At 37.3% G+C, this 24,816-nt stretch overlaps 1 protein-coding gene across 8 annotated transcripts in view; it reads left to right on the top strand.

The window, feature by feature from the left end:
* Nucleotides 1-24,816, top strand: part of ADAMTS20 (ADAM metallopeptidase with thrombospondin type 1 motif 20) — an 89,004-nt gene that overhangs the window by 58,382 nt on the left and 5,806 nt on the right. For 5 of the 8 annotated variants that reach the window (XR_005604495.1, XM_039571117.1, XM_039571119.1 and 2 more), the window contains 10 exons: nt 201-377; nt 14,977-15,144; nt 16,376-16,549; nt 18,935-19,105; nt 19,758-19,958; nt 20,093-20,222; nt 20,377-20,471; nt 20,570-20,664; nt 21,071-21,204; nt 21,949-22,040. Coding sequence is in view for 7 of the 8 variants with exons in the window: in XM_039571117.1 (XP_039427051.1) it covers nt 201-377; nt 14,977-15,144; nt 16,376-16,549; nt 18,935-19,105; nt 19,758-19,958; nt 20,093-20,222; nt 20,377-20,471; nt 20,570-20,664; nt 21,071-21,204; nt 21,949-22,040 (1,437 nt within the window). In the remaining variant the exon portion in view is untranslated. Of the gene's footprint in view, nt 1-200; nt 378-14,976; nt 15,145-16,375; nt 16,550-18,934; nt 19,106-19,757; nt 19,959-20,092; nt 20,223-20,376; nt 20,472-20,569; nt 20,665-21,070; nt 21,205-21,948; nt 24,808-24,816 lie in introns of those variants that run through there. The other 3 variants (XM_039571122.1, XM_039571121.1, XM_039571120.1) reach the window with 3 other exon arrangements.

Raw genomic sequence — 24,816 nt, 5'->3', positions numbered from 1 at the left:
AAAATGTGGTTTGGTAAATGTTTTGGTGAGAGAATTACATGAGATTAGACTTTAAGTCCTCATTCTTGACTAGTGTCCAGGGAATATGGAAGTAGACACAGTAAATAGTATGATGTTCTGATTATTGCTATATCTTTTGGTTTCATGGTATGTGATGACTCTGTTATTAAAATTATTGCGTATAAAATTCTGTGTTTCAGTGCACTCAAACTTGTGGAGATGGAATAAAGACAAGACTGGTGATTTGTCAGCTTCCCACTGGCCAAATGTTGGGTGATCAAAACTGTGAAATTCTAGACAAGCCACCTAACACGGCACAATGTAATGTGCACTCTTGCCCTGGTGATGTTTCTTGGCATCGGGGACCGTGGAAATCGGTACGATAGCATTCACTAATATTTTTTGCTTTCTTGTTCTTTCTGTCACTCTATTTCCCCTTGTCTTTTAAAAGATTTCATATCATTATTTTATTTCATAACAGTGAAATAATAATGCATGTAGAATATAGTCTATGTAGTTTTATAAAGAAATTGTTCCTACAGTCATAGCGTTAAATGAGAAGCAGCCATGTCTTTCAGAGGGAACAGTATCATGCTCTGTAAAACATCATAGGGAATATTTTGAAAATTACCAGAGATCATCATAGCTGATAACAGTACCTAATAGGTGTTCCATTTTGAAGGGTTACAATTTGATATGTATTTAAATTTAAAGTTTATGCTGTAAGTTATGCTGTAGTATTATCTACATATTTATATTTGCAAAAACACCCCAAACTTTTTAGTGCATAACTTTTTTCCTGTAGTATATTTAAGTATAAAATAACTCACACCCATGTATATTATACTCTGTCATCAAACATTTTACTCCATATTACCTGTACATTTGTGTATAAAAGTTTATATTAGTGGTTTTAAAACAGGGACTAATTAAAGTTATCTATGTATAATTATGTATGTAACTATAATATGTTATTGTCTACATGTCACTGTCTATTAATGTGTAAAAATGCCTACTGTAATCAGCATTAATCTTTACAATTGCCACTAGCAGATTATTAACATACTGAAGTAATCATAGCAAGCTCTGCAGTATAGAGCACATTATATTTCCCAAGCTGTGAATTTGACAACAATATTGATTATTATGCTAAATTCTAAGGAGAATAAAGGCAATCAAAGGAGGTTGGATCCAGTTCTGGTTCCATCAAAATCAGCAAAAAAACCTGTTATTGACATCCCTGGGAGATGGTCTGGGACAACAGTTGTTTAGGGGTTTTTTATTAATAAAATTATGTAATTTGTCTCTTTGAATTAATATGGCAGCATTTAAAAAATATTATCCAATTTCAACTATAACAACTGATAATGTTTATATAATCTATTCTAATTTATTGCAAAGAGACTGTAAAATGTAAGTTTGAATTAATGATTTACCACAGTTATCTCTTTCTTCCACTGTGCAAAGCAGAATTTGACTTTGTGTTTAGCAGACACCAGATTATCTTATTTAGCCATTAGCCAAATAATTGGCAGTGACTCGCTACCTATTATACATCAGGTGCTGAGAAGACAAGCAGGGTTCAGCACACAGTTGCCTTTGAACTCCATGTTTGTTATCCTTTTAGGTCAAGAATTATTCACAACCTGTATGTTCCCTGAGTAATGCGGTTTGCCCTACATTAATAGATTACCTGTAAATTCTAGTGTTCATGTGAATGTTTCACATGGCTTAGTTTTATAAAGATTTTCATGTTGGTTTATATCTCAAGTGACATAAAAAGCCATTTTTTAGAATGGATTCTATTTATCAGAGAGAGAGGCCTCTTTGATATATGATGGCAAGCTCTGTGGTTAAGCCATAAGAGATTTAATTTCATCGCACTATCTCATGCTGCAAAAACAAACGTAGCAGATTCAGGAAATAAAAGCAGGCTCACATATTGAATATGCTGTCACATTTTAATAGTTTAGCTAGTGTGGATGCTGCTAACACAGAGACTTAGTTGGGTTTTTTTGCTGTTTAAGCAGAGCAAAATTTATTCAGTAAGGATGACTATTAGGAAGGAGCAGTAGAAGCTTTAGTCACAGGAGTGCTGTTGTAGCCTAGCACAAACAGCTTTGTTTAGCCATGGTTGACTAGTAATTTGCTAGTTTGGCAATAGATCATGTCCTGCCTATCTTACACATTTCTGGCATAAAATATGCTCTAATATAGGGAACTGTCTGGCTGAATGCTGTCTGGCTGCTGAAGTCCTCGAGCCTGTCACATCAACACTTACCTCCAGAAGATCACAAGAACCAGACAAATAACTATTTATTTTTTTCATAAAATTATTGAGTAATATTTCTATGCCAGGACAGCAATGCATCGAGCTTTTGTGTCTACTAGTGAGATTCTAGTGTTAGAACCTAAGCAAAAACTGAGTTATGAGACTAGATGGTCTTAGAAGTCTTTTCCAGCTTTAATGATTCTGTGATTCTAACTTCTTCCACAAGCGATTCACTATATATTTGAGAGCGGAAGACTTTTAAAACTATGCCTTCTAAGTACATTTCTTTCAGTTATTAATTTTGCACAACATAATTAAAATAAATTGTATCTTGTAAATGCACAAAAGGGCCCTTGCAAGGAAGGCTCTGTTCATGATTTGAAGCCAGAATTTTGGTTGATGCTTTCTGCAGTTTAGCAGCTGTTGGTTGTTACACTTTATTGTGTCTGTCAGTGGCTACTGTAGCTGACCCTCACAAAGCTTAAAGGCTGTGTACTCCTCTGATCCTGGTTTCTGCAGTTGTCCAAATGGATGTGAGACAAGTAAATTTCAAGTTCTAAAGTTTTGTAAATTTAATTTTTATAACTTTTCTGAAGATTTTAGGAAGCTTGTGCAGGAATTACACTGGAGGAATAGAATAAGCTGTTCATATGTGGGAAGACAGTATCTTCAGGCTTTGCATAGTGATGAAAGTTTGTTCACATTTTTGGACAACAAGAATTTTGATACATTTAGGAGTTTGACCTTATTTTTGGCCCCCTGTACTTTTTCAGTGCCTGCAAAACCCTTGAACCTCCAGGCACCAAGCAGGAAGGTTTCTGCTTAGGCAGTTGGTGGTAGCAGTTGATGCTGCCTTGGAAACTTTATATTTTATTTGGGCATTCATTCTTGTATAAGTGTGGGTAGCTACCTAAATTTTATCCTGAAAATTTTAACCAGATATGTCTTAACTTGAAATGTGTTTGGTTCTCATCCTTTCTTGTTTCTTTAGAAAGAATACATAGCTCCTTACAGAAGATAATTATATTTTGTTTGTCTGAAATGTTTATAAAATAAAGATTTTAATTCTTTTTCTTTTCCTCACTATTAGGATTTGTATGTAATTCATAAGTATTACTTGTGTTTTCAGAGGAAATAGGCATAAAAATAATGGATTATTTTCAAGGTTGCCCTGAAGTCTTAGAAATGTGTTACTGCTGTTACTTACTCCCCTTCAGACACATAATGTAATATTCTTTAAAGTGGCTGTCTTTCCAGTGCTTCAGTTTTCTACTTACTTGCTCCAGAATAATTTAGATGTAATTCTGTCTTTGCAGTAGTGGAAGAAATCTGATATTACTTTTAATGAATATGAATCTATTTTTAAAAAACAGTCCCAGTTCCCTTCCAGTGTTGTTATTGCCAGGCATCCCATTGACCTCTCCAGGAACAGAAGCAGGCCAAACTTGCATAAGTAAAATATTTATTTGTTTTCATTTTAATGCAAATATTCTTGGTGTGTATGATAAGTGCCTTCATTCACTTTTTCTAATGTGTAAAAAGTATTTATATCTTTAAAAGTAATCTTTTATATTAAAAGGGAATTCAGAATCAGTGAACATGGTTTTCAAAACCACCTTCAGATTTTACCTCTCCTTCTGCTGAGGCCTAATGTTGAACTTCAAAATACCTCATTGCCAATACAACACACTAAATTAATATCCCACTGCCTGAAATCTTGATGTTAGCATCTGCTATTCATTTTTTTAAACTTTGGAAATGGGAGGGGGGCCTTATCAGAGATAACTGATAACAGATGTCACTGCCCAAATAATGTCATAAAACAGAGTTGGGATAGTGAATTTCATTTAGGGTCGTTCTGATAAAAATGAAAGAAAACACTTGTTTCCAAATTTCAAAACCAAAATATTTGTGTAATGTTCATCGAGTTTAGAGGAAATTTTTCCTGTTTGGTGCTATGTTGCCTGTATAGCTTGAAATAATAAATAAGTTATAATGTATGCGTAATAATTTAATTTAATGACTGTGACTCGTGTCTGTGAAATACAGTTGCATTTTAACGCTTCTTTTTCATGCATGTTGTGTGGCTTTGTGTTTATATTTATTGTGCTCTTTATTAAGGAATGTCAATGTTTAAAGTCCTTAAAAAATAAAGGGTGGGACAGGTTCTAACCACTTTTGCTGAAAGTGAGGGTTTTCTTTAACCTTTGTGTTGAAATTAACTTCATATGATATTTTAGTGACATTGTTTTCATGGGGAAAGCTCTTATATTGAACAGAAAAAAAAAATATTGTTACTGATGAAAGCAGCAGTTGATGCCATTGATCAACTGGACTGACACAGATAGTTGGCCCATGGTCTTTGATGGTAAAGCTAAAAGATCCTATCTCCTGAATCTTTTGCTGGAGGTGTAATTTTATGGCCCAGTCCTGCTCCCACTTAGTCAAAACACAGATAAACACTTAGATAAAACACAGAGAAGAATGAGGATCATAGCATAATGCTTAACTCCTAATCTCAAAGACATAACATGGGTTTTTACATTCCTAAAACACTTTTGCAGAAAGAGGTTTGCAGAACTTTCAGACCCTCCATTTAGAAAGAGGACAAGTAAGAGTGGGAAATAGTCAAAATAAAAGCAATAAATAATAATAATAATAATAAAATCACACACACAAAAAACCCAACCCAAGCACAAAACCCTAACAACCAGAATATAATGAAAGGGGAAAAGAAGCAGGTGATGCTTAATACCATGCCTAAATACATACAGCCATTTAATGAGAATTAAAGGAATATTAAGATACTGGTGTATTTATTAGAACTTTCAGAAAAGCTGAAGGGTTATAGGTGGTCAGATTCTTGTGAAAATCATTCTGAGCTGCTCTGTATGTATGTGGCAGCTTTGAAAACCCCAGTCAGAACTTGTAAGTATTGGTTCAAAGTGGTTTTGGGACCCAGATTTAAAAGTTATTAAACATATATTAAAGTATTAGCATTTCCAAACATTTGTGAGGTTCAATACATGAATATTTTTATTACCTGGCATGGGTTAGGAAACAAACAGTATGTTCTGTAGTTCTGTATTGCAGGAGTTCCTAGCCCTGTCTTTGAAAACCAGTAATTTTGGGAGACTGGTTACTCCCCTAAGACAGGCTGCTCTATTGATCAGATTATGTTCTAGCAGCCATCTATCTATGGCCCTTTCACTTCAGTGACAGCAGGATTAAACACTTAGATTTCCTGCTGAATCAGTCCTTCAGAAGCTTCCATGCCTGTTCATATTTACGTACAGGAAATGTAATTTTGGAAATATTGATTGTAAGTAAATTGAAAATATACAGAAAAGTGGCTTAGGTTTAAAGGAAACTGGATTTCAACATGTGAAGGTAGGTAAAATTTTGCATTTACCATCTAAAATATACTCATATTTTCATGCTAAATTAATATTTAATATAAATTGGGAGGGGGAGTAATTGTTTAGGTGATATTTAGTTAAGTGCCATAGAAAAAGTGATATTTTGTATGCTTCTGAAAAGTTTAAAAAATTTCTGACCATACTGTATTGTTCCAGCATATATTGCTTTGTATTTCCAATTTTTTGAAGTTCAAATACAAAATCTTAGATTTTAATCAAATGAAAAAATTGACATGATGTGAAGTAATACTTTTTACAGGGGAGAAAGGCACACAGAGCTCATGTATTTGTCATTCCTTTAATATCTGAGCTACTGTTTTGCTGTTGCTAACATAACTAAAAATGATAAATCAGAGCTTGCACTTGCTGGGATCAAGATTTTCTTTTGCTCGTATTTAGATTTTTGCAAACTCAGCTGAAACTAATTAACCTAATGTTGTAAGACTGTCTTATGTCTATTTACTTTTGTAATTGGTTAATTGAAAAGACCCTGGCTCTTAAGATAATAAAATGAAGTTTTAAATAGTTAAAATATTACAAGGAAATGCTTTTTAACTGTGCAACCCCTTTGTGCAGATGTAGCTTCCGTAACAGAGATCCTCTATCATATTAAAAATGTGTTCCAGCTTTCGTTGTGAGTACCTGTGAACAAAATGTCCCTCTCAAGGGGACAAAGTTATTTTTCAGTGAGAGTGCAGATTATGTCATTCCTGTGCATTTGTTCAGTTTTCCCCAGCTTCACAGGAGGCTTGGGGCTAACCTACCTGTGATACAGTCTGTTAAACTGTGTCTAGTTTTTGGAAGCAATAAATGGATTCATTTTGGGTTGCTCTTTGGTTTTCACGGAGGTTTGTGAACACAGCTGCTGGATGGACACAGCTACACATCTGTTGTTCTCTATTTGGAAAATGTGTCAGGAATTTTACCCATTTATTTGAAACAGAGAGAAAATCCCTGCATTTCTTTTTTCACGGTGGGTTTCCTTAAGGTCTCCTGTCCCCATTTCTGCCACCCTTCTTTTTTGATGCTTGCACCTTACTGTTTCCAGTGCTGCTGCCTTCATTCCAGTGCTGCTTAAAAATGTTAGTAGTGCTACATGACTGTGGGGTAGAGAAAGATGAGATTGCTGAAGTCAGCAGTTTGACGTCTGCGATGCTGTAATGGTGAAAGTGCCCATATGAAGCTCTTGCAGACAATATCAAAGGCAGAGACCAGGACTGCAATTTTGTAAATTTGACACAAATTTCTACTTGTAGATTAGATTTTCAAAAAGACCTAGCTAGAGTCTATCTCTGTTCCTGATTGCCACTGATTTCAGAAGGAAAGGTAAGGCAGAACTGTTTGTTTGGGATGTTGGTTTTTTGGTTTTGTTTTTTAACTTACTAATGTTTCTGTATTTTTAGTTATGATTTCTCTCAGCCATCTGTCTGTTGTATATATCATTCAACTGAAAGATGATAAAAGTTAGATACACATACCAGATAAGTTGCTGTAAGAATGCTGGCTGAAGACTGTAGTTTATCTGTTCTCTTACTCCCAGCACTTAGTAAGCTGATCATACTTTTCATTGTTTTAATATATACTGGCATGAATGAAAGCATTGATGTTGCTTGAACGAGGGCTGCTGGTGAAGTTCCTAGCAGAGATACGTGCAGAACCTTCAGTGAAAAACTTAAGACTGCACATGAGATAGCTGAGCCTGCCAAATGGCTGCTGAAAGGGGCCAGAAATACCTCTTGGTTTCCTGATTCTCAGGTGGTAACCGGACAAAGTGGACTAAAATCAAGAGCATGTAAGGCAGGAAGAATAACCATACAATTCAGTTTTTACTGTAATTGAGAGATGAAATGGAAGATATAAAGGAAGAAGTAAATGATAGCAAATATGATATGTCATCACTGTTGAATGAGAACTCATTAAAATATGATTATTATTTTTAAATTTGCACCCACATTAACATCTTCATAATCCATTGTTCTTTTGTAACTGTAAAAGCTAAAAGCTTGTTTGAAGCTCTAATTGTGTTACATGAGGCATGTAGGTAAAACAAAGAGAAGGTTGCTGACTGAAAAAGCTCAGTCTCATTTATGAGATACATGTAGAGAGTAGGAATACATGGCACAGTGAATGAAGCCTTTCTGAATATCACAGTAGGTGGGGAGCTGAGCATGGTAACTCAGGGGGCGTTGGTCTGCCCACGAGCATGGTCTGGTTTTCAAATGCTCTGTAGTTGGCATCAAGAAGGATGTCAGGCTTTAGCACTGATGGGCAGAATAGTGGCGTTCATCCCGAGGGCTTTCAAAGAAGGACCCGGTCATCTGTTTTGTTTGTTCTGAACTTGAGGAAATGGATAGCATTTGAGATGTCACAAAGGTAGGCCAAATTAAGACTTACTCACAAATCTAACTGGAATGAATAAAAGACATTTTGTAGATGATCATTAAGTGGAATCTCAAGGGTTCTGGTTTTGATTTTTCCAACAGCTGCGAAGAGTATGGTTGTTCATCTGACATCCAGGCAGATTGCCATTTTCTGGCATTAAGGATACTGCCAGCTGCACTGGACAAAAGAATTCAGACCATGTGGTGTCAACTTAAAAAAATATCATCTAAAGTTTCTCAGCATCATCAGCAGAGTGTGGCTTCTTCAGATGTGAAATCCTTTTACCTTCAATGTATGTGCTGATGGTTCTGACTTTGTTTTAATCAGGGTGTCTTTAAGAGGAATAGCACATTCCTAGTAGATGCCAGATATATCCTCTCATAGCAGTTTTTCCTTCCTGTTATCCACATCAGTCCTAACATCTGTCTTTAATCCTCTTTATTCCTCCATCATTCCTACTTTTTCTGAGTTTGTATGTAGATGTATGTAGCTTCTCATTTATGTCCATCTGTTAAATAGATATGCTTCAGCATGCTTGGAAAATGGTTATTCAGGAGGTTTTCGTTACCCTTCAGAACAAAATTATCTTAAAAGGAGTCTAACAGAAGCTGCTTTTTTATGCACCTCTTTTCAAGAGAATCACTTCCATGGCTGAGGGAGCCCTCTTTAACTAAAAACCCAAACCGTACTAAACCATTACATTCTCCACCCCTCGCCTCAGTGAATACACATTTAAGAATTATTATCAAAATTACATTCACCATACAGCCTCTACTTAGAACAATAAAACTACTAAACCAAGCAGAAAATTTCCTACACCAAATTCCACCCCTAGACATTTCACTACAATTACAGTATAAATTTCCCACTATCATTCTACTTAACTTTATGACTTAATACTTGCTTTGCTTATTATTTCTCCTTATCTCACAGAAGGAAAATAAGTAAGTAATGGATATTTCGAACCAAACCACTACAAGCATACAGTGCTCAGTCCTGACAGAAAAGGTATGGCTGGGGACAGTGGCCAGCTTAGATGACCTCAGAGTCATGGCAGTCTGTGTGCTCAGCTGCCACCTGCAGAGTAGCTGTTAGATTGTACTGCAGGGCACTTCAGAGTCTCCTACACACACTGGGATTGTCTGGAGAGCGCTGGTGTTAACATCCACAGTATGCATCTGGAAGCCCTGGAAAATAATGTGGATGGTAGAAACTTGGAGTGTGCCTGCTTCTCAGCTTGTTACACAGCCAGAATATGTAGCTAGACTGAAAGGGGGGAAAAAAAGTAATAGTCCCTGTTGGGCTGACTAGAGAAAAGGATTACTAATTTCTTTTGTTTCTGAGTTAAAAAATTCCAATATTAGATGATGATACTTGTTGCAGATTGTCCTCTGGTCCATTCCACTGAGGGCAGTAGGTAATGGCAGGTCTTTTGCACGGGGGCTGTCCTTCCTGAGCTGCTGTGCTGAAGAGAATAGCTTCTGAAAAGTAAACGTTAAAATTTCCCTCATAAAAACAGTACTTTTCATTACAAAAATGAGGTATTCTACACCACACTTGTGAGTTTTTAAATTAATTACAAGCAATTGAGGTGAAATTGTTGGGGAGGAAAAAGTGATCTTCAAACGTAAGATTTTGGAGTAACACTATAAATAAGTTTTAACTCAGAGCAGTACTCTTACTTGAAAGTTATCTGAATACAGAAGAGGTGTTGTCGTAAGTACTGCAATTCTGATGCAAAAATAATATCAAATGATACTTTCTGGATGGAGTTTAGCCCAACATTAACTAGAAAGACATGATTGTAATCTCAGAATATAGTTATAAATAACTCAGGTCACAGAGGAAGGAGGATGCCTTTCTTCATATGTTAGAATAAAGTGGTTCTGGGATTCTTAAGCCTTTCATGTTTCCTAGTAAAAATATCCTGACAGCTCACAGCAATATGTTGCTTATATTGGATGGATAAGGATCCAGGGTTAAAACTGAATTTTGGAGTTTGTAAAAATTTTTCTTAATAATTAAGGTGAGGCAAGATTTAGCAAGGATTTAGCAATAATCCAGGTTTAGCAAGGATTCAGAAAGGACTATCAGGAACTGGTCACTTGTACTGTGAAGTCTTACAGTACAAGTCAAGTAGAGCTTGAACCAGAAGAATATCCACATTTTTGACCTCTCTCTGCCTGAAGCCTGGGAAAGAACAAAAGATGAACCTCATGCAAGTGAGGCTGTAGCATCCCTGTCATTGAAAACAAGACTAACAAACTGGTGTCAGGAATTGTCCGTGTATAGCTGATTCAAACTGAGCAGCATCATGGATTGGAAGATGTCTGTAAGTCCTTCTTAGCCTAGCCTTCTTCCCTTCCACTTCTATAGCTGCAAAAGCACATTCAGAAAAGTGGCAAAGCAGACTTAACAGACTGCAAATGGAAGGAGGATTTAATCAAATCAAGATATTTTCTGAACATCAGAGGAATGTGATATAACACTGAACTTTTGAAATCAAGCCATACTCAAAGAGATAACTTAAAAATATCTTCAGTGTAACTTTTGTAGTTGACATAGGTATAACTTAGATGTAATGGTAAATCATACACACACTTCTTGGAGTTCAATCCAGTCTTTCTTAGGAGTAATGGAATGTTTAATCCTTGGTCCTTTCTGTATGCATGAGCTAATGGCACAAGTGTTTGTACTTGTTTTAGTGAAGAATTACTGACTCTGAATCAAAGAATTCAGTAGGACCTAATTATAGAGTCTGTGTTGCTTCTTAACAGTTGTCAACATACTTAAAGGAATGAACAACTCTTTGAATGCTTTTAGCTGACAAATGCATATTGTGCTCAAGCATCACAAAAAGCCGTGGGGAGATGCAGCAAGCAGAGAAGGCAGACACAAGAAGATCCAGTTCTAATACGGCAAATGAGAAGTTGAAAGTTGCTCAACTAAGCAATGCTCAAAAGTATTGTTTTATTAAAGTCTTGTGCAGTTGTGATCCCAGTCTACTTCTGGAATATTAAAAGAGTCCAAACAGGCTTTTGGGCCAGCTAGAGATCAAAATGCAGTTTGCCAGACAACTCAAGCAACTACCATGTTTAATCCTGTTCTAAACTGAACTTTCTGACCAGTCACAGAAGTTCCTGATCAAAAAAAGGGCAGAAAAAGGAAGAAAATACCCTTTAAGATTTGTAATATGTTTTATCCTTTTTCAGTGTTGGTGTTGCGGCTTAACCCCAGTAGGCATTGAACCCCACACAGCCACTCCCTCCCTCCCCCTTGGCGGGATGGAGGAGAGAATTGGAAGGATAGAAGTGGGAAAACTTATGGGTTAAGAAAATTAATTTTCATAGGTAAAGCAAAAGCTGTGCCAACAAGTAGAGCAAAACAAGGAATTAATTCACCACTTCCCATGGACAGTCAGGTGTTCAGCTATCCCCAGAAAAGCAGGACTACATTATGCATGATCATTTCTTGGGAAGAAAAATGCCATCACTTCACATGCTTCTCCTTCCTCCTTCTTCCCCACAGCTTTTACTGCTGACCACTACATCACTTGGTCTGGACTGTGTCCCCTCAACACCACTTTTGCACCTCCAGCCTCCTCACTGGCCTCGATGCTGTGTGACACTGTTCAGCAATAACTAAAGTATCCATGTTTTCAACACTATTTTGGTCACAAATCCAAAATCTTGCACTAGATACTATGAAGAAAATTACTTCTACCCTCTTCTAGTCAGTCATTTATATTTTAAGTCTCTGTATATCTAATATGAATACAAAAAGTCACTATTACATGCTTTCCATTTACTGGTCTGTTTTGCAGTATCCAGAAGCCCACTAGGCTACCAGCTAAACTACACAAAACACTTCCTTTAAAGAAAAGGTTAAGGAAATTTGGTACAGAATCCACCAAATAATACTAGGTCTTCAACTTCTCAATGAAATGATAATAGCAAAAGAATCAAAAAGCTTTTAGTGAAGTTGCATGTCTGCTGCAGAAAGAGCTCTCATTTGGTAGGAATTGATGATGGCATGCCTGTCTGAGAGTCCATCTGTGCCACAGAAAGCACCAGGAGTTTTGTCAGACTGATCCCTACAGAACTTTATTGCTACAAAAAAACCATAAACAGATGAATCCTAGTTACTAGTGTTATGGAATGACTTTGAACAATAGCAATGAAATCCAGCTTTTTACTGCAGATTTATGTTTTTAAAAGAACATGACATATGGGAATTATTACTTTATCCAACGTTGAGAGAAGTGCTAGAATTTCTATGTAAAATGGTTACAGGATGGGGTTTTTCAATTTGCTTTTTTTGGAGGAAATGTTCATTTTTCTTGTAAGATTTAACATTCTAATAGATTTTTTCTTCCTGCATGGTTAATCTGCAGAAAATATATGGAAAATTGTGCTCTCTCTCCATAAACCTCCAATTGTGTGGAATGTCATACAAATGAAACCACATTATAGACAAATTGAGCAGTGGGGACCATGCTCAAGTAGTCAAGGACCATGCTCAAGTTTGAGTGGAGGGAGGTCAAGCAGCCAGAATTACTGCAGTTGTACTTTCCCTAGCCAGGAGGGTTAAGCCTTGGGAAGATCACCACCACTGCAGGATGGGCACCAAGCAGTGAGAGCACTATATTCCACGGAGAGCATGTAATAACATGTTAGGAGTTTCAAGAAGGAACACAGGCTCATGGAGGGCGAAGTTCAGCCTTGTAAGAAATGCACTGTGGACTCAATGCACTAAGAGGACAGGAGCTTACATCTCCCTGTAAGCTGCATTTAGAAGCCTTTAGGCACTTTGAAATCCCACTCAGATCTTCTATGGAATCTATATTTTCGTTAAAGGAACAGAGCAGGAGCTATACTCTGTCCTTACAGAAATGTAAAGTCATTCCCCACTTCATATTGATGAAAGGTTTCTATTCAGCATTGGAGTGATTTGATGTTCTGTCTTTGCTATTTACTCTCTGTAATGGAGGACAGGCAACGCTTTGCTACTTGTCAGGAGTCTCCCATGAGAAGTGTAGTGGACTGAAATAGTCTTCTCTTGCTGAAGGTGGGTCACTATGCAGTAAAGAATGCAGCTGAGCCTGCCTGCATCTGATGCCAAAGCACTTTGGGAGGAAGCAATCATTTTAAGAACTTTTTTTATATATTATCTAAGGAGTGAAGCCAGAAAATACCAAACTTCAGGAGAATACTGTACATACAGAGTAATATACCCTCTTGAACTTTCCACTGATGATCCTGGATCTTCTACATTCATAGCGAGTGTATTAGCTTTTTCATGTGCTAAAAAAATTAAATTAGGAACATTTCTTTTTCTTCAGTTGTGCTAAATATCATCTATCACTGTGTTTTGCCATGTGCTTCACTCACCTGCTGTACACTCAGTGTACACTTAGAGCAATTGCTTTCTTAAATTTGTTATTGAAATAGAGGAGAATCTGTTTTCAGGATGTTAATTGTCCTTATGGGTATGCAAAGCACTGAGCCGGCCAATCTGTTAAAAAGATTGTGCATGCAGGTAGAATTAGACTGTTAGAACTTTTTAAGTATTGAAAGCTGAATGACCTGAACTTAATTTCCTGAAAATAGAAGACATAGGTATTCAAAAACGCTTTGTTAAGTCAGCATGTGATGCTAATGATGTAGATGATGATGATGTAACAGAAAGGGAAGCGAAATATCTTCATTGCTTTTAAGGAGTCTATATCTAAATATTTTTTTTCATATCCACTAAAAAATTCAATTTTTACTGGACTGTTATTTTTCTACCTGAATTAATTATCTTCCTGTAGGAAATGTTTTTTCAAGTGTAAAATAAAGCATGCTCTCTTTCCAGACAGAAAAAATTGTCTCCATTGATCTAAACTTTTTTAATAGGATAATGTAAAATAGGATTCATTACAAGATTTAAAAAGAAAATACTAAACTACTTATATTCACATTGTTCATGGTTCAAGAGAAATCAGCTGAGTAGCCACCTAATTTGGAAGTAGTTCAGATGTTTGACTTCCTTGTTTGACTGAAAGCTCCGTAGGCCCTGTAGCCCTACTCTAGGTGTATAGGACAGCCCTGGTGTGAAGAATTAAAATCAAACCTCGCTGAAGTCTGAGAGCAGTCCAGCAGTTTAGCAGAGGAATGGCTGTTTCTCCAGAAGAGCCTGATCCATCAGGCACGCTGTAGTCTCGGCTAGGGTACACTGCCAGGGTGGGTTTCACAGAACAAACCTGCAGCCCCATCAGCTTTACATTGGAGGAAAGAAGGCAGGTCCTAGAGCCAGTTGTGTATATTGTAGCAGATTTCTGGAGAAAATGGGATACTAGGGTGGCAGGGCAAGTCAATGCCTCCAAGGACTGCACCTTAACTGGTGGTGTCTAATTCATACCTCTTCTCTTGCCTCTTTGCCACATACCACAAGATACCCAAAGCTCATGGAGGGGAGTTTCCAAGCAAATGTGACTTTGTAGCCTAATAGCTGGAAGCACACATAGCCGTGATTTTGCATTTTCCTTTTTTGGTGCTTGTGATAAGCATCATGCTTACATGAAAGTAGCAGTGTATGCTGGAAACAGGCAGCTGCTAGAGCATGTTCTTGTGAGAGCAGAGTATCAGCCTGTCTTCTGCCTGGATATGGATGGCTGAGCTCAGGTATTTCTCAACGATGATATCAGTGAATGAACAATATATGAGAGATATTTGGCACCTGATCAGTAATGCTCAGTACAAGAGAGCTTACAGAGAAATTTCAGAGACGTACAGCAGATATTGTCATAAGACAGAAACTCCTATAATTGTCAAGTCCATTTTGGGTGAGGCCACAGCTTCTGGTTTTCTTATTACTCTTGAGATTTTTAGCACAGTAGTGAAATAACACTTCTCTTTTCAGTGTTCTGTTTCCTGTGGAAAAGGTTTGAAGTTTCGTGATGTGCATTGTATTAACAGCTTCCAAGCAAAAATAGAAGAAGATAACTGCAAACATTTGAAAAAACCACGAGCATACAAAATATGTAGAGCTGGAAGATGTCCTTCTTGGAAGGCCAGCAGATGGAAAGAGGTATGTAAAAGCTGCCATAATAATATTCTCCATGAGAATTCTCCACAAGACAAGATCATATTCATGACACACTGCTTCAGTGGAAATAATTGTCAGTACACACATAGCAATGAAATCTACAAATTAGCAGGTACTTCATTGCGTTTTCTTTTTCTTTCTTTTAAGAGTAATGAATAATAAATGTCTATGAAAACTAAAAGCATTTGCTAATCTGAATTTTGTACTGAATAGGTACTTAGGACTTTCCTCATCTTACCTTGTAAATTAACAGTAAATTTTTAAAGTTTACTTCTTACCTTCTGCGATGATTTCAGTAGTATCACTGTATTTGCTATCTTAGTCTAAATAGTGGAATGAAGCCAGGTTTGTGGGAAAAGGACAGGAAAAAGGGCTTGTGGGCACAAATACTGGCCTTTTCCCTGGTTTGGTCTTCTAAAACATCTCTCACCTTGTTGTAAAATTGTATGTAACTGAGCACATTGCAATATTTTGCATTTCACTCGCTCTTTCAATATACCATTCCCCATGCTGGTAAAGAGACGGTACCACTCTCCACATTTTGGCCACACTTGATAGAACAATATGAACTTTATGATTGAGTTTGGGCCTTTAGGTAGGCTTTGGGACATAGTCGTGCTTCTGCCTAGTGTAAAAGGGGGCTGTTTATCTCAGACGAGCATTAGTGGTATAGTGAAATTCCTTTGGCCAGGAAGAAGGAAAAGAGGCATTTAGCATTTAAGCTCTTCAGGGTTCAAAATCCTTAGTACTACCTGCAAAAGATAGTGTCCTCACAATGTTGCACCTTTTGCAAGATTTTCTAACCTGAAACACTGAGATTTTTTTTCTCCTTGATTGTAATATCTGCATTTTAAAACAACAAACAACTCTATAATAAAGACAGTCTCTAATAAAGACAAGATGCAAATTCAGAGCTTTAACTGTTGATCTTGCAAAAATGTAAACTTTTCTTTGCATATGCCTATAGTGATTGTCCCTACTGTGAATTAAGGTAAGCAGAGAGCTCAGTTAGGTACCTCAGATGCAGTCATTTTCTGTATTTTTAAAATGTTTTAATAGTTTTGCATTTTCAACATAAATTTCTTCAGGTATTGTATTACAAGGGCTGTGAAATATATTTTAAATAATATCCTAAGATCTTCTAATGACAGCTGTACTCCTTCTGGGGACTGTCTCGTTTCACACTGACACAACTAATTTTGATCAATTTTAGTGTTCTGTATCCTGTGGAGTGGGGATTCAGCAAAGGGACATCTCCTGTCAGGTGGCAGGCCTGGGGCGAGTGAGTGACATGATGTGCAGCCGTGACCTGCGCCCCGCTAGCACACAGCACTGCCAGCTGCCCGCCTGCCTCCCGTACCAGTGGCTGGCACGTGAGTGGGAAAATGTAAGTAAGGTTTTCAACTTCTATCACTTAATTGAGTTATGTGATACTGCATAATAAATTTGGGGTTTTCTGTTCTTTTTTTATTTTCATTCCCCCTCCCACCCCCCCCCCCCGCCCTCCCCCATCTGAATGCATTTCTAGTAGCTGTTATGCTGCAAAATAAAAAGTGACCATGCTGGAAAATTTGAAGGTCAAGCTTGCAAAACTTAAAAAGTGCCAAAAAATGTCAAAGACTTTATTTATACTCTTTATTTATAATCTCTACGGGATTTGCTTGTCTATTGTAGGCAAAAGCTCTGGTGGAGCTCTGATCAGGTACCTACTGATAGGACTGTCTCTACATACTTCTTTACATAATGCATAAGATGTTTAATAAATACTGATTTTGAAATATCATTTTTAAAAGCAGCTTTTTAAGAACAGAAATGCAAAAGAAACTTCATGTGGAAGTAAATATCTTCGAGGTAAAATCTTTGGACAACAGTGTTTATAAGAAGTTCTGTATGGAAGATTTAAAGTATCTTAAAAACTTGAAGCATCTTTTCTTGTTAAAGAAAAGATAAGAAGCAAAATAAATCTCATTATTCTTCTACCAAACAGGAAGCAAGATAAGAAAATAAAACTCAGCATTCTCTTACCAAATATGCTTTTTCATATTTAAGAAAATGTACAAATACCTTCAGCAGAGAGCTGTCATTTCTAAAGGTGTGATTACTATTTTCTACATGCTAAAAATTTTATAACTTTTGTTATTTGTGCAAACATGCAAACATATAAAGATGAGGAAGAGAGAAAAACCCCAAAATTATGTATAATACCCAAAATGGTGTGCACAAGAGCCTGTCTCTAAACAAAAACCCATTTTGTGCATTTGTGTCATATTAATAATTGGCCATGCTAAATTTCCTAGAGCAACCCCCCTTGACTATGAAGACTCTAAAGTCTCAGGGACACAGTGCTGTAGAAGTGGCAGCTGTTAATATGTAAAACATTGGCTGGTGCTCTGCAGAACCCGGATTATATTAATGCAGTTCAGATATACATATTCCTCTGCTGACAAATATATGTTGCTTTCAAGTGTTCTCGTATGTAGCTGCCAAAATCAGGAATTAGTGGAATTGGCTCAGAATGTGCTTTTAGCACAAATATACACTTCCAAAGAATGAGGGTGAATTTTCCTTTGCCAGCAAACATTTGTGTATTCCAGCTGGGTATTTGGAGCTCTCCACTACAAACGCATTGTGTTTCACTACATTCTCCAGCTATTTCATAACTTCTGCATGTATATTGATGTTTTCTTGAAATTCCTGTGTTCTGTTCCCTTCTCTCACCACATTCATACACAGCACTGTACATGTAGTATTAATAGTTCAAGTGCTTATCCATCTGCATTCCACTCCCAGTGCAGGATGTCCTCCACCAAACTCATAATGTTTTACCAATCTGTCTTAGCTCTGGGTGACTGTGGGATTTCCTCACCTCACCAGTCACAACACAGCAGAAATATGTCCAGATCTAACATTTCACCGGTCTGCAGCCAGTAGACTGGGTGAAGAATTTTTTATCCTAGGGAGAAGAATGCCTGCGAGGCTAAGGTATAAAGCATCATGAAAAAATTCTTCTGCCTGTTCCCATTACCTTGTGACTGGATTATTCTTTATATGCCTAATATTCTGAGCTGCTCCATGCTGCAGAAAGTTAGCTTAGTTCAGGTACCCATAGCTGGAGACGTGCTGTTGATGTATATTACTTAGTCTGTACCATCACTTTTCTGGATTCTGGTGGCAGCAAGGTTCTTATCTTATCCTGGCAGAGCTGTGATGGCTCACCATTCCACCAGCTTGCCATGGGGAGAGGTCTGAGAACCCTCAGGGCAAAGGCACAGGCTCAACAGCTGTGGCTGCTCAAAGCTGGCACTGGCACTGGCTTGATTAATAGGTAGTTTTCTCTCCCTCTCCCACCTTTCCCTCTCCCTTTCCCTCTCCCTCTTCCTCTCTCTCTCCCTCCCTCTTGTTTTGTTTTGTTTTCAAGACCAACTTATTCCTTTCATATTTCACTGAAATCCTTTTCTGTCTCTTCCCTTTTCATATAGAAGGGCTTTTCCACTCAACCTGTCATCTTGGCTTGACACTTTCATTTTCTCCTCTGTGTCACCCAAGAGTTACATTGTCATGTTATTATATGCCGTTATTTTTTTCAGCTGATTAGAGGTACCTGAACTTTGAAAACAAAGTAAAGGACTCTGATTCAGTGAATAATTTAGTCTGATGTTGATAGCAGATGTCAAAAGGTATTGCTGTCTGGGTTTTACTGGTGTGTGGCAATCAGTAGGTAACTTTGTTCTGTAAATGGCTAGTTAAACTGGGATTATTTTCTCACTTTTAGTGCTCAGCATCATCTAGAAGAAAGGAAATATACCGGAAAGTTAAATGTGTGAATGAAAACCAGCTCCAAGTGGATGAAAGCTTCTGTGATCCTGCCACAAAGCCTCCATCATCCAAAACCTGCAGGCTATCTCCCTCTAAATATGTTGTGCTCACAGGAGAGCTGTCACAGGTACACTAATTATACTGCTCAGCCATCTTTTATATGTCTTTACATTTAAGAATGTTATATTGCTGTAAAATGTACTTTATGTATGTGGAGAAAAAAAAAAATGTATTTGCTTTTGAACATGGCTGTCTAAACTTTCTTGGCATTGACCCTCCAAGTCAGCCATGATTTATTGTAGAGGCTGTTATCAGTCCTCTGTTAACCCCCCAGGACCTATGATCACCAGCTAGAGGGGAGCTGTCCCTACCACAGGATTCCTTTGCTGGTTCCCAAGAAACTCTTGTGAGCTGGCCTAGCTGAAGTAATCAAATAGCTTTTCCTTGATTTCAGTGAAGTGATTGATCAGAGCTTTGTTTCCCTTGCACATCTGCACTACCTGTGTGTGCATATCTATGCATGTATCACAGCTGAGAGGGAATGACTCTGGAACCTCTGAGGAAAGGGAACCATGGAAGGGCTTTGTGGCTCTTTTCATGCGTAACTATTGCAGACCTTCACTTCCATGCACTCATGTTCCAGCCCAAGGTGGCACGCCTCCAATGACAGGCTTTTGCCAGTGCAAGGATCAGAGCTGACTTACCTGTAATGCAATTCTGCAGAAATTTCACAGAAATTTTCACAGAAATAATGTCTATGCTTGGGGATTTTATTTTAGTGCTCAGCAAGCTGTGGGTTTGGTTACCAGCAGAGCATCACGTACTGTGTTGGAATCCATTCTGTTCAAAGTCAGCACATCCACGGCCTTCGGACTGTAGCGTACCGAGAATGCCCGGTAGAGCCATCCTTGTACATTTATAAATGTAATGTCAAAGGATGTTCACAAGCAGCCACATGGACAGTAGGGAAGTGGACCAAAGTGAGTACAGATGTGCAAGCTCATTTTTTATAGCTGCCCCTAACATAAAAAAATGCCAAGGATAATTTGCTGACATAACAGTGGTAATTATTTGCTTCTTTCTAAACTAACTCTTAATGGCTGTCTATGTGTAGTGCTCAGCATCTTGTGGAGTGGGAATGAAGGAGAGAACAGTAGAGTGTATGACTGAGAATGGCTTACCCAGTGACTTGTGCCTGCCACATTTAAAACCAGATGCCAGAAAGATCTGCCACGAGAAAGAATGTAAGTGACAGCTGTGATTTTCTGCAGTTAATGTTTTCCCAGGTTACTTATATTAAAGCTATAAATATATTTGGAGCACAATTATGCAAAATTGAGTCTTAAAACTAAGCTCTGTTCCTGAAATATTAATATGATTTAATCATTCATTTTGAAGGTGAAATTCTTACCACCTGCAAAGATATGCAGATTAAAAAAGGGATTAGAAAGGATGGTGAATACCTGCTGAACATTAAGGGAAGGATGATAAAGGTACTGTTAATATTTATGAGCTTTTATGAGTACATATTTTTATGAAATAACACTTTTCTAATAAAGATTTTGCTAAATGGTTGCATTTTTTCTTCCAGATTTATTGCTCAGGCATGCACTTAGAGAATCCCAAGGAATATTTGACATTGGTAAAAGGTGAAGCCGACAACTTTTCTGAAGTATATGGATTCAGGTACAGAAGTGCATTTAAACTTTATGAAGTGCATTTATTCCTTCCAAAATAAAAGAATAAAATAATACTTACTTTTTGTGAGAAAGATGAGTAGGGCTTTTTTCCCTTGATTTTATGTTTTAAATATCCAGGCATGTGAGCACACATATAGAAATGTGGATACTTCCAGGCTGAAATTATGTTAGTCGCTCTAAATGTTTATAATTTTTTTTCTGTCTTGCTTTGGTAGAAATGGCTTTGATCCACATTAGTGTTTCAGTTGAGTGAAGATTAATAGCTGTGCTTCTTGTTCAGTAAAAGTTGTTTAATATTTTTTATATGGCATATTGCAATACGCTTATTTTTAACTATGATATTATGTTAAGGAAAATCTCAGAAGGAAAACTACATCTTTGCTATTCTTTAGATTGCAGAATCCATATGAATGTCCTTTCAATGGAAGCAGAAGGCAAGACTGTGCCTGTCGAAATGATTACCTTGCAGCTGGCTTCACAGTTTTTAGTAAAATAAGATTTGATGTGTCTTCCATGCAAATCAAAAGTAAGCATTTTGTCAGCTTTAGCCAATTTGAGCATTCTATTGAAATTGTGTGTGGTCACAATTACCAAATTACTACTTTGACCCACTTACAGATCCAGCTGTGCCATCTTGGGGCAAAAATTCCTGCTTATTTAATTTAAGGATTCAGTGGTAATTAAAAAAAACAACCAAAAAAAAACCCCAAAAATACCACCATTGCTTACCTCGTTAATTTGTCCCAAGTGGCCAAGTGGCATGAATCTCACAGATTCTTATTTTATATGTGAACTACTTTCATTTTCTAAGGTTTTGTTCCCAATATTTAATTTTATTTTAGTCCATGGCTTACTTTTCTTGTGGAAATCTTCCTTTCTATGCTCTGCTTAGTCCCTTCTCAGACCTTGGCAGACAATAAATAAATGGACAGGGAATCTTGCAGTGCTTTCAGACCCCTGCCTGAAGCTAGGAAGTTGGCCTACAACCAGCTCACTTGACACAGTGTCAAAGTGCACATCCATCTTCCTTCTAGCCCACTCATGTCTCAGAGAGAAATCTGTGCTTGTAGGTTGGATTAGTGGTGCAATAACCAAAATTCAAACCATAGTTTCTCAAATCAAAACAAACAACCTCCCCTTCCAAACAAGCAACAAACAAAAAAACCCCATACAAAGCAAGCAATAAAACATCCATGTTCACACTTTTCACACTATTTTCCCCTGAACTTCAAATGCCACAGTTTGTGTTGAGTAATTTTCTATTTTCTAGCCACAGATTTTCTTTTTGCTCAGACTATTTTTGGGAGAGCAGTACCATTTGCTACAGCTGGAGATTGCTACAGTGCAGCCAGATGTCCACAGGTATTTATGGTTTCTTACCTCCCTGAAATGTTTACGTAAGAGGGGGAAAAAAAATATGTGACTTGTTTAGATCTTTAAGGTTCTAAACCAAAATCCTATTCTGTGAGGTGAGAGTACAACATTTTTAAGTAATTTTTTCTTACTCTCTTCTCTCCTGTTCCATCATCCTCCCCTCTTAGTTTTTCCCTCAAATTGCCTGCTACACCCTTTCCCTGTAGGCTCCATGTATGCATATCTAGTGCATATCTATGTGTTTCATGTATTGCTCTGCTTCCCTCTGGATGTGATGTATCCTTTGTTTCCCTTAACGCCTTCACATTCTTTGTTCTCCTCTAGTGACTTTTCTATAATCCTTCATAATTTTCCTTATCTTTTCTCTGTATCTCTCCTGATGCTTCATGTCTTTGAAGACTACCAGAGGAAATCAATCTTGTTTAGCAGTATGCTTTAAAATTTCTACATGCATTTTTGTGTCTGCATTTGTGTTTTAGTTGTATTGGGTGGTGCTTTTTAGATTCATCTCTATATTGTCCCAGTTCGCTGTTTGTTGGTTCACATCATAGGGTAGTTTTGAAAGATATGAACTGGATGCCTTCTGGATGAAGATAAATCCAACAATGAGCTTCAGAGGATCTTAATACACTCTAATGCTAGTGAGGATTCAGTCCATGGGACTAGGGGAGAGTTAGTCCAAAATAAATCCCTGATTTGTGCACTGTCTACAGACATTGGGCTCTCTGACCCAGTTTTCATTCTACAGGTCTGCTTATACTGCAGTGTCCTTCTTGATGATATAGACATAGCTCTAGTCTGAACTAGTCAACCTTTGGAGCCCATTGGCAGAAATAGGATTCCTTAGAAAACACTTCAGCTTATCTTACTGTATTAGACAATTTAGGATGAGGTCAACTGTCCTCTGGAAGTGAATTTCTTTTCACTGATTATAAAGGAGTTAAGACCCACTGGCTCACGCTTGCTTGGAAGTGAATCGCTGTTGTCCATCCCTCCTGGTTGCCTAAACTTAAGACCAGCTACGTGGGTGGACACAGCCAAGGGCAGTTAGAGACCATTTATGTGCAATTTATGTACAAATGAAGTGCCTAGGTTTGGCAGACTTAAAGCCCTGACAAGAAAACAGTTGAAGTTCATTACAGTACTGGATGCCTTCAACCTGCAAACCCTTTGGGTGCAGTACAATACAAATCTGTTTGCCATGTGTAGATTCTGTTGGGAGGTCATTCTGCTTACATGGCTTGGCACTGACACATTTCCATCTAAAAGTTCTGACTGAAGCAAACACTTTTGACGCAGTCGAAAGGCTTCCATTCCTGTACTTTCAGTCCTTGAAATCTGTTCCTGGCCTTGCACATGCTGCATGGTATGTCAGACAGCTCTTGATCTGCCATTGTAATTGTAATAGCACTTCTCATTTATTTTTGCAAAATGATATCACTGTGAAAGAAGTTACTCTGGGCCTGTCAATTGTAGAAAACGTTCCACACCATTTCTGTGAATTTCCTCCTTCATTAAATGGAAGTCTTCTACTTTATGGATACTTGAAGAACAACCTACCCTATCCATATGAGTGTTTGTTAGCTGATCCTGAGTTACATGAGTGCTATAAGTACAGCAACTTTACATAGAAGTGCTCTCAAAATAAATCTTCCATACTGTGCAATATAACTGAATTCTTACAAAGGAGTTTAAGTGAATCATCATAATAAAAGCTATATATATATATTTATAAGTGTATGACATTATTAAGCAATAAAACATAGAAGCTAACATTTGCAGTAAAAAATTACTAGGTCTGAATACAGAGATTCAGGCTTTCAGTGAATAATGCAGAGGTGTGCAGTTTTCTGATTGTAGTGCTGCCTCAACTAATCATTAGGTTCTTTGTGGAGGCAGTACTTCTTCGTAACATATTGCACTTCTCTGTGAATGCAATTTAATAATTTTCTGTATCCCAGTTTGTTTACCCAGGTAGTGCAATTTGTTACTTTCAATATATTTCCTATTCTCATAGGAACTGGCTGAAGCTAGTTTTCAGAGTCTGTATTTGCGCAGACAAATGTTTTAGAATCTATAGCTTCTATATCTGTTGTGAACAGTTTGCATTGCAAAACATTCCACTTAAAAGTAAAGTTATTTATTTTAACATCCACTTATGTTCTTGTTCAATTATGATATTTGTTATACTGAAAAAGCAGTGGAAGATGGTAAGATCATGATGGTTAGACAGTGTGCAAAAATTTGAAACTTAGATGTCTAAGAAGTGATTTATCTTTACAGACAGCACTATATTTTCGTTATTTCCAAAAAATTCAGAAGCTTTAAAAAAAAATAGTCTTTCTAGAAAACCAGCTTCATTCTTGCCTTTAGCAAGAATGTACTTTTTGTAAATTAAAATTTCATATGTAGAAGGGCAAAAATAATTTCAATTGTGTGATGTTAGTTTGTCTTCATAATCAGATGCTCAGACGCTCAGGATCAGCTGATGCACAGGTGGTGCTTATTGCAGGATAACTTGGGTTTGTGTTGTGAATGTCCATAGAAAGGGCATAATGCAGAGTAGCCAGCCCGTATTTTTTACACACCTTTGAGTACTTAATGTTTAGACATAGCCTAAGCAATATGTTCAAATATGCCAGTGTCTTTTAGTGTTTCAAACTCCATTTATCAGCTCGTATTTTCCTTTTCTTCTTTTCCTTTTCCCTGTTTCTTTTTTTGTTTGGTTGGTTTTTTTTGTTTGTTTGGTTGGTTGGTTTGGTTT

Source organism: Corvus cornix, chromosome 1A (assembly GCF_000738735.6).
Source record: "Corvus cornix cornix isolate S_Up_H32 chromosome 1A, ASM73873v5, whole genome shotgun sequence".
Taxonomy (NCBI): domain Eukaryota; kingdom Metazoa; phylum Chordata; class Aves; order Passeriformes; family Corvidae; genus Corvus; species Corvus cornix.
Note: the sequence above shows the minus strand (reverse complement) of the source record. Positions and strands in the feature narration are given on the sequence as shown.